Source organism: Drosophila gunungcola, unplaced genomic scaffold (assembly GCF_025200985.1).
Source record: "Drosophila gunungcola strain Sukarami unplaced genomic scaffold, Dgunungcola_SK_2 000113F, whole genome shotgun sequence".
NCBI lineage: Eukaryota > Metazoa > Arthropoda > Insecta > Diptera > Drosophilidae > Drosophila > Drosophila gunungcola.
Window position 1 is genome coordinate 182,916 of NW_026453274.1, and position 10,503 is coordinate 193,418.

General features: G+C 33.8%; 1 protein-coding gene across 1 annotated transcript; it reads right to left on the reverse strand.

Annotated features, from left to right (window-relative positions):
• Positions 1-4,739: 4,739 nt before the first annotated feature.
• Positions 4,740-5,299, reverse strand: LOC128265319 (drosulfakinins). The gene has a single exon (XM_053001245.1). The coding sequence runs from the start codon at positions 5,285-5,287 to the stop codon at positions 4,862-4,864; it is 426 nt and encodes a 141-aa protein (XP_052857205.1). The 5' UTR covers positions 5,288-5,299; the 3' UTR covers positions 4,740-4,861.
• Positions 5,300-10,503: the final 5,204 nt, after the last annotated feature.

Sequence of the window (10,503 nt, forward strand, 5' to 3'; positions counted from 1 at the left end):
GTCAGAAAGAGCCGGATCGGACGACTATAGCATATAGCTCCAATAGGAACAGTCGGAAAATTAAAATTAAAAATATTTAACTTAGCTGTTTTTTAATTTTTTTCTTAGTTCTTCGACATATAGTATTGGGTAATTATTTCAGAATTACGGTTTAAATTTCATCAAAATCGGACGACTATATCACATGGCTCCCATAGAAATAATAAAAATATATAAAATAACTATCTAATAATTGAGCTGCAAATCATCATGGCTTCAATGTTTTTTAACATATACGCAAGTAAATCATAATTTTAATGTTTTCAAAAGTATTTAATTCTTGCAATAGCTGCAACGATATATGAACTTCGGCTTGCCGAAGCTTGCTTTCTTTCTTGTTCTTTTATGTTTCAATATGTTTCCAATGCAAGAACACGTGTTTTGTTATACAAAAAAAGAGTGGCATTGAATAGACAAAAGATGTATAAGAAAAAGCTGAAAGCTATTCGAGCCAACGCTCGGCTTACAAAGATAAAATAAAAGATAAACGCGATAGGACGAAAAAGGCTCAAAATCTGGCATATAAACGCTTAATGTGGACTTCTTTAATGTTTAATTAAATTTGTACATATTTATCACATAAATCTTGCTTTTTTAATAGACAAATTGACGTAATTTTTTTAATTTTTAAAATCTGGCAACATCAGGTATTTTGTATACTACTTGCTAGTATTTTTTTCATTTAATCGCAAAAAATTATCGATAAGCCAAATAACATTAAATTTCATCGGTTTAATTTATGATTGTACTTACACGTTAAAAATGCCCAAAATATATATGTAAACAAAAACCGTGTCATGCCTGGATGCAAGACATATTACACTTCTCTGTAGCTTTAGGTTTGTGTGTACAAAGTCTAGCTTTTCTAGCTTATTTTCCGCCAAACTAGCTGGTTTTTCATAAAGTCGTAGAACAACATTTTTTTCTAACGACGTGTGGACATCACATCAAATATTATTCAAGGATCCTAAAAGAATTTTTGAATAACATTTGAAAAGTGAAACATTTTCCAACTCCAAATAAAAAATGTTAGTATTTCACTTTCCGCCTTCTTTAAAACTAGTTCATTTTTCGTACAGGTTTGGTTTCTTTTAGCGATACCTTATGATTGGTGTAGTACTCGTTATAATCGGAGCATCACATCATATTTCTGCTATATGAAGTGGTTCAATACAGTTAAAAAGCCGAAAAAACATATTTTGTAAAATTTTTTCTGAAAAAAAAATTTTTAAATTTATCTATCTGAACGCCTGCTTTATACAAATTCCTCTCCGTTTTGTATGGAGAATTCCTCGGGAGTCCCAGGCGGCTCCTTAGGGTAGAGCTGGAAAATAATCGATGTTTCCCTACATCGATGTTACGATGTTTTTCAGAAAAAACATCGATGTTTCGATACATCAAATTATTTTAAGGTGTTTTTGAAAAAATGTATTTTTCTCCATCACATATTATTAATCAATACCATAAATAAATCAAATTTGTAAAAGGTCTTGATAAATAATGAGGCTTTATTTGAGATCCATATATTCAGCGTATATTTCTTCTCTTTCCTTCAAAAACCAAAATAAAAACTAAATCACAATTCAATGAAAATTAAAATAAAAAACAATATCGAGTTCTACTCAAAAGATGTATTTAAAAACGCATGTTTTGAAAGCGTTGTCATTTGATATCTGTTAAAAGAAGAAATGGGATTTTAAGTTGATTACCATCTAAATTGTTATCTTTTTTTTACCTTCCAATAATCCAAAGGGTTTTGTGCAGGCTCCAAATTAGTACCATTTAAATATTGTCTCAAAGCTAATATGGAATCCACGCGACCGGTTTGGACTTTTTGAATATTGTTTGTTTGTAAAAAACTGAATAGTGTGTTAGACTCTGCTGTGGATTCTGGTGTTGGCGGGCTTGATGTGGAAGCTTTTGATTGAGCATTGATGCGCGACAGTTCATCCTCTAATATCAAACTTTCGGAATCAGACTGTAATCTATAATTTATTTACTTAAGTTTCTTACAAAAAACGTGCTTAGCTTACCAAGATTTTTTCCTGCCAAGTAGTGATGGGTAAAGAGGAAACATCGAACATCGATGTTTTGAAACCTCGGTGTTTCCCGATTTTCGAAAAACATCGATGTATCGATACATCGCCGATGTTTTTTCCAGCTCTACCTTAGGGAATCTTTAGGGATTGGAACTGCAGGGCATGGACTGCCGTCTTTAGTGTGTGTATACAAATTTCTGTGTAAAGCTATGTACAATGTCTCAACTTATTTATTGCACAATGAAAAATGACAATAAAATGATTTAAAAAAGTTTAATATTTATTAACAAAAATTCGATTTTTTTATTTTTTTTTATATTATTGTAAGGGTTATAATTAACTACAACTATGGATTAAAAAAATATATATTTCAGCATAACACATAGGAAAAGATAAAAAATCCAAAAAATAGCATATATTCAACTGTCAATTAATTCTTTGGAAAATGCAAACACAAGCTAGAGAGAGACACAAAGCAAAGCAACGGTAAATTAGACTCAATAAAAAAAGTCACGTGCCTCTTAGATATGTTCATATCTCTTGTTTTCATTACGTTTTTGGTTTGGACAATTGCACAACTGACTCCAGTTTGATATTAAATTAAGGACAATATGCAATATTATTAATCGTGCAGAAAAGGAAAATCGGCCTTATCTGAACCATTCTGGAGCCAGACCAACAAAGCACGACATTATTGAAAAATTTTGAAATACGCGAAAGGAAGCAAACTTCGGCAAGCTGAAATTCATATACCATTGCATCTATTGCAAAAATGTAATATTGTTGTGTATTTGTTTAAAACACTGAAGCTATGATGTTTTGCAGCTCAATTATTTGATAGTTCCTATGGCAGCTATATGATATCGTTTTCCGATTTTAATAAAATTAAAAGCGTAATTCTGAACTGTCAAAATATTAATTAGTCAAAAAATATTTGTAAAAAAATAACAAATTAAAAAAGTTACATATCTAAAAAATTTTTTTTATTATTTTTATTGTACCCATCGGAGCTTTATGTTATAGTGGTCCGATTTTGATCAAATTTAAACCGTAATTCTAAAATATTTACCCATTTCTATATATCGAAGAACTAAAAAAATAAATTAAAAACAGCAAAGTTAGAATTTTTTTCATTTATTTTTCCGATTGTTCCTGGGAGCTATATGCTATAGTCGCCCGATCCGAGTCGTTCCGACTTATATACTACCTGCATTAGAAAGACAACTTTTGGGAAGGTTTCATGCAGATAGCTTTAAAACTGAGAGACTAGTTTTTGCAGAAACGGGCGGACAGACGGACATGGTTGGAGTCAGTTGTGTGATGCTGATTAAGAATATATATATGCTTTATAGGGTCGGAAATGTCTCCTTCACTGCGTTGCAAAATTCTGACTAAATTATAATACCCCCTGCAAGGGAATAAAAATTAGTGATAATCCGCAAAATACACTCCGAAAGTTGACAATGGAATCAAAAAATGATTCTCAATACTTATACGGGTATGACATTACATTATTCGTCTCATTCATTGACAGATTCATTGAAGCTCAGAGACAGAGACAACTATATGGATACTACTTGAGATTATTTTGGTAATAATTTCAAGGTTACAACTTTTTAGCGTTAAATTCAAACTTTATTGTTTTGTTTCTTATATTGTGTTTATGCCGCTAATTTTAACGTTTAAAGAGTTTAAGTTGTTACCTTAAAGTGGTAAAAATTATTTCGTATTAAGGTATCAGCCCCGGTGGTATTTCATCGAATGGTATTTTTATACCAAAATCCGATTCATATTTTTTACAATCGGGTATCGGCTCTGACAATTTTCATCATTCATTGCTCCTTGGAATCGCCATAGGTTGTCTTGCTCGCACTTACGTAAAATCGTATAGTTAAAACAAAAAATGATAGTGTCCTAACCCCATTACAAGTACTCATTAATTCGGGTAAACTTTTCTATTGCCAAAGCAATCCAGCCTCCGGAGTACTGGAAAGACGTTGTTTTTTTGCGATGAGACAAAAATAATGTTATATTATCATGATGGACCCAGCAAAGTTTGAAGAAAACTTAACACAGCCTTTAAACAGAAGAATATAATACCAACTGTAAAGTTTGGCAAACTATCTGTTATGGTTTGGGAATGTATTTCATTCCAAGGCGTTGGAGAGCTTCGAATTTTGGATGAAATAATGACCAAAGAGTTATATTTGGACATTTTTAAAAATGAAAAAAAAAACACAAGTGATTGACACGCCTGCCCGGAGTCCCGACCTGAACCACATCGAAAATTAGTGGGCCTTGTTAAAGAATAAGGTGGCTAAACGGGGACCGACCAATAAAATAGCTTTTAAATAAGTAATCTAAGAAGAATGAAAGAAAATCCCTGAATATTATGACCTATATGGCCTTATGCAGTCTATGTCTTGTCGCCTGAATGCACTCTTATATGCCAAAGTACACCACACCAAATATTAGAACACTAACTGCAACAGTTTTTAAGTTTTTGTTGTATATGTTATGTACATACAAACCAAATTCTGCGAGTAAAAACAACATATAATTAACAATTAAAACAAGAAGGAACGCTATTGCCCGACTATAAGTTACCCGTTACCCATCATAAAAGCATAAAAAAACACCAAACCAAAAAGTACATTTTTTATGCGAACATTTATTACTATGTATGTACTAGTTACCGCAGCAGTTTTCTATATATTCGTATATATACAACTTGCACAAACAGCCCGTTAATGACTATTCATCGACAAATGGTTGGCTTAGGTTTACCGGCCGAAGCGCATGTGGCCGTAGTCATCGAACTGATCATCTCCTCCTCTCTTACCAAACCTCATGTGTCCGTAGTCGTCAAACCGTTTAGCTTTTGTTCGATCGTCATCATTATCCATAAGGAGGTCCAATTCGATTGGCATCATTGGGCGAGAAATCATCGGCACTCTTCTACCGAAACTAAGAGTTTTCTGGATGTGCCTGTCCCCAAAACGCGAGAATGATGGACCAGCGAAATTGGAGTTTGACTGGTCTGATTCCGCTCCCATTTTGGACTCCAATTCCTGTAGACGCCGTTCTTCTTTTGCTGTCTCCATACTAGTTGTCTGTGCTGGGACCGGTACCACCACAAGGAGGCAAAAGGCCAAGGCCCAAAGTGGCATCACAAGGGTGATGAAGTGCTTGCAACTCTTGAGTCCCATTCCCTACTTAGCCGTTGGCCGACTGGAGAACAGAAACGACGGTGCTTCCTTTTTATATGATTTACGCTGACGTCGTTTTTGTCCTTGCCTGCTTAAGATTCCTTTGACGCGACTGCCAAGGATTAAGTTCTTTGAAATGTTCAGGCAAATGAAATTAAATCAACCACGGGTCTTGACTTGTGATTGACTTGATTGATTAGATTAACCTTCTGGCGCTGCTCTGAAAAATGATTGAATTCTTCGGAACATGCATTAAAATCAGGCGTGACTTAGATGGGTACTTGAAGTTAAAAAAAAGTATTTACATTGAATGCGGTCGACTATATCATATCGCTGCCAAAGGTACAATCGGATAGATATATACTATGAAACATTACATTTTTGTAATACCTGCAAGTGTATAAAATTATATTTATATAACACATGCAAATGGATACTGGTTAAATAACTATGTTTATATTATAGTAAAGAGCTTCGTCCACGAAAATGGTTAATCAAATAGAGAAAAATTTATTACCATAAACATTGTAAGAACACTGCAAAATATTAAAATTACCATGGAAATTGTGGAATAAATACTGTTACTCTAATAAATTTTCATTTTTAAACCAAAATTATTAATTTAAAGACGTTAAAGTACAACATTTAACAACATTCTTAAAGTAATAATAATTCGTAAATCGTAAATTTTTAATTGAACATGACCTAGATATAAATTTAACTTATATTCAGTTTGAATTATCCAATCATAATTCAAATATGATTTATGTTTTAAATGATGTGTAAATTATACTAAAATCAAGAATAATTTGTTCATTCAAACAACACCGGATATACTTAACTCGAGTATGAAATATTCTAAGGTCAAGAATGTAAGATTCTTATTTCAAGAATAGCCTATGTTCATCAATAATAAAAATTTATTAATTCAAGCTAGATTTGGTCTCTATGCTGTAATAAATATATATCAAATGTGCTCTCTTTAATATTCAATATCTACACCTTAACACGAACTGTAAGTGCTTAATTGGCTGTTAAAAATATACATAAAGTAAGCAAGAATCCGTAATTTATTCGAAAAATAATAAAATTATCGAATGTTCTGCTAACTTGATATTAAGTTATTTTTCGGGGGACCACAAATTCGGGGGGATTACAACCCCACACAAACATTCTAAAACCAGGCTATAGGACATGACAACAAAGACGACGATTAACCCCAGATGGTATCGGAATTATATGAGCCCCTCCCTCCCTTGGCCATACTTGCCTTTTCCTCATATATTAAGAAAATTTATCATTTTTCTTTTAGTTTATGGCCCCTTTGGGTTCTACTGGACGATCACACTAGTTGAAGGCAACAAAAATAACGACCTTAAAACATTAAAAATTGTATTCCTTAGGATTAAATATAATAATATTTGTCTTAAACCTAATATTATTACTAATACTAATAATTATCGTTATTATGTAGGCAAACGTGAATTCAGGCAACACCGAACCATTTTTTTGCGTGCGCTTGGAGTACACAGTTCGCCTGTAATGACTTGCAGTGTAGCTTAATTATATATAAATTATTAAATCCTAAATCCTAATAATAATAATAATTTGATTGGCGCTCTCCGTGTTGGCCCCAAATGCATTTATTATGTGACTCACACACCCATGCAAATTTGTGGGTAAACTTTAGTCACACAGCAACGGTGGCTCCCATTCTTAGATACCCATTTATCTTTTATTATTATTATGTTAATTTTTTTATGTGCCCACCCTCTTGAACCCGCTCTCTATAATTGGAATGAAAGGAAAGAAAATACGATAAATTATAATGTCACGCTTAAGGGAAAAACAAACTTACTTCTCAACGATCAAGTAACCAGCAACGACGACTTACAAGGAGATGACTTTAGTTCTCCGATATATATATATATACAAGATAAGAACACATATATAATCAAATACATCAATAAGCTAAATTTCAGTTTTCAAGTTCGAAGTTCGTACTGACGATTCGATCAAAATTGTTGATGCCAAACAATAATTCCAGCTGGACTTGGACAAGATATAGTTTTAGGAACATAAATTTGTATTTTTAAATTTTTATTTATAGGAGTTTTAGGTAATCTTTCATTTTTAAGCCTTTTTTTGCAAACAAACAAATTTTTTGTTTGGTGCGGAACTACAATATATTTCTTAGTTGTATTTGTATTTGTATTTGGTTTTGGTATTGGTTTGGCCAGATTTCGATCAAAATACAGTTGTATTGAGAAACTATGGACACCGAGGTTTCTGGGACACGAGTTCTACAACGAGGGCCTAGAAAAGCCAGGCCACCTTTTCTAATTCCGACTTGGTCCCGATAAAGTCGGAAAGAAATTCAGTAGCTGGAAATTGAGATTTAATGAGGGACAAGACGGATTGAGTGTAGATAAAGGAAAGGACCGCGAATTTCATTGGCGGTTCTACAAAACCTCAAATAACACTAGATGGGATATTCTTACCGAAGCACACAGTTTCGAGAAACTAGAACCATTGTCGATATAAGAAAATCTATAAGGGACAGAAAGCAAAAATATAAGAAATGTATTGATTCTTTCTATGATGTGACACTAACTTTTAAGTGTTAGAATAGATTCCGGTCAAAGGGTACGAGATATCTGCCATCGTAGGGACAGCTTTCTTCAGGATGAGAGGCGTAGCTATGAGTTGGTGCAAGATTTGGTAGCCGAAGTAGATGCAATTGCGTTGATTTGCTGAAATTGTAGGCATCGGTATCACGATCGTTAAAAAAAAAAAGGAAAATGTTTTGCTATGGCTGCGCCACCCCAAATTCTTACAAGTCATCGTACATCAAGTGCCAAAAAGTGACCGCGACAACAGCCGTGTGTTCCTCAAAACAATCCAGTAAACCAAGATGTCAGCCAATATATTTCTTAGGCCCCCTAGATCCAAATAAAGAGTCCGATTTGTATAATTTCCGCAGCAATTCACCAACTTTCTGGCCATAATTTGAAATTAACAATTTATTATCAGCAGTAAAAACTAACTTTGCAAGACCATACGATCGAAAACTATAAACGCAATAAGATACAAGAACCCAGATAGGCGCACGTACGCTGAAGTTTTTGAAGGGTATGCTTTTCGAGTAGTTCATGTAGGTTTTATTGCTGCTTAGCGTCCGCACAGTACCACTCGCTCGGTGATATTGATATTTTATATGACCGTATTCTATGAACACGACTTTAAAAACACTGTTAAGTTATAACACTAACCATACAACATATAGACTGGTCATTTCATACAACCACTAACCATACAATATATAGACTGGTCATTTCATACAACGCATTTGGACACAAAAAACGGATCGCGGGAGGTCCCCCGTGCTCACAGCAGCAGGTCCATGCACTTCGTGTGCGTTCGGGTTTATTGCTCTCGCCACGCTCGCTACCACACGCTCGTTCCGGTATTGCTCGTTTTTTTGTGGTTAATTTCTAGAAAATTCTACAAGAAGAGATGGATCAAAAATGTTTGGAGTTTTTGGATTGTTCTTTTTAAAGGCAAGTTCTCTCATGCTCATTAATTGATAAAAGATTTGCGTGCTTCAGGATTACGGTCGAAAGAGTCCGAACAGGTATGTCATGAGAAATGTCCCTTTCCATTTCTATAAATTTTCTTTTTTAACTTTAACTTTTTTCTCTTAACAGCCAACAACTTTTCATGACGATGGAGTAAAGAGAGATGAACAGGGTGAAGTGAAGGAAGACCTGGCGTGGTTAAGACGATGCCTCGAACCCGAGGTTGAGGCTACTGAGCGGTGGAGTAGGAGTTCCGATTATCGCCTCCATTCCTTAAGAGTTACTCCTACTAGAAAAAAGGGGATTCGTCGTCAAATTAATAATTGAACTAATTGATTATCTTTTTCATAAACGTAAGTCAAAAAAGTATTTTATTAAAAAAATAAAAAACTTATTGAAAATTTGTTTAAGCAATTAAAATAGATATAATATCACTGGTAGATGGTTTTATGAACCAACTAAATCTCTAAGTTGGTGAATATATCCAATTCCTGTGGATCCAAGAAAACTAGATAAACCAACCAACAAATTGGATCGCTCCCCAGCACCTATTTAAAATAGTTGTATTATCCAATACACAGGTGTATATTTCCAACTATTTTCCTGCGTGCAGGCAAGCTATATAATATGGTCGTTCGATTTTATTCAAATTAAACCGTTATTCTTAAATAATAAACCATTACTAAATCTCGAAGAACTAAAAAAAAACATAGGTAAACAAGAAAGAAAGCGAACTTCGGCAAGTCGTCCGTCCATTTCTACGTAAATTAGTCTCTCAGTTTAAAGCTATCAGACTGAAAAGTTGTCTTTCTATTACAGGTACGAGCCGTATCGGACGACTATATCATAAAACTCCCATAGAAACATAAAAAATTAAAAAAATGTAACTTTTCTATTTTGTAATTTTTTTATAAAATTCTTTTTGACTTATTAATAATTTGACAGTTCAGGATTACGCTTTGAATTTTATTAAAATCGGAAAACGATATCGTATAGATGTCATAGGAACTATCGAATAATTGAGCTGCAAATCATTTTAGCTTCAATGCTTTTAACCATATACGCAAGAAAATCATAATTTTAATGTTTTCAAGAGTATTTAATTTTTGAAAAAACTGCAAGGGTATATGAATTTTTTTTTTAATTTTCCTATAGTTCCTGCCAAATGACCGATATCTTGAAGCAAATATCCCACATGCACAGCGAACGCAAAGGCTCTATAAGTTTATGACAAGATGAAGTGCTGGTGCGAACTGCCACCTGATGACATAAGATGACGAACTGGAAGATGAATTAATCTTGCGAGGAATTGTCAGCAAAGCCCAGGTGTCAACAGCATATAACCACTAACCATACAACATATAGACTGGTCATTTCATACAACGCATTTCGACACAAAAAAACGGATCGCCGGAGGTCCCCCGTGCTCACAGCAGCAGTTCCATGTACTTCGTGTGCGTTCAGGTTTTTTGCTCTCTCATTCTTATTCTCATTTTTATGCTCGCGCACTCATTGCACGCAGTGCTGCCAGATTTTAAGAGATAAAATAAGCTAGATTGAAGAAAAAAATAAGCTAGAATGAGCTAAAAATTAAAAAAAATTAAGCTAAAAATAAGCTAACCATGGAAAACATTAAAA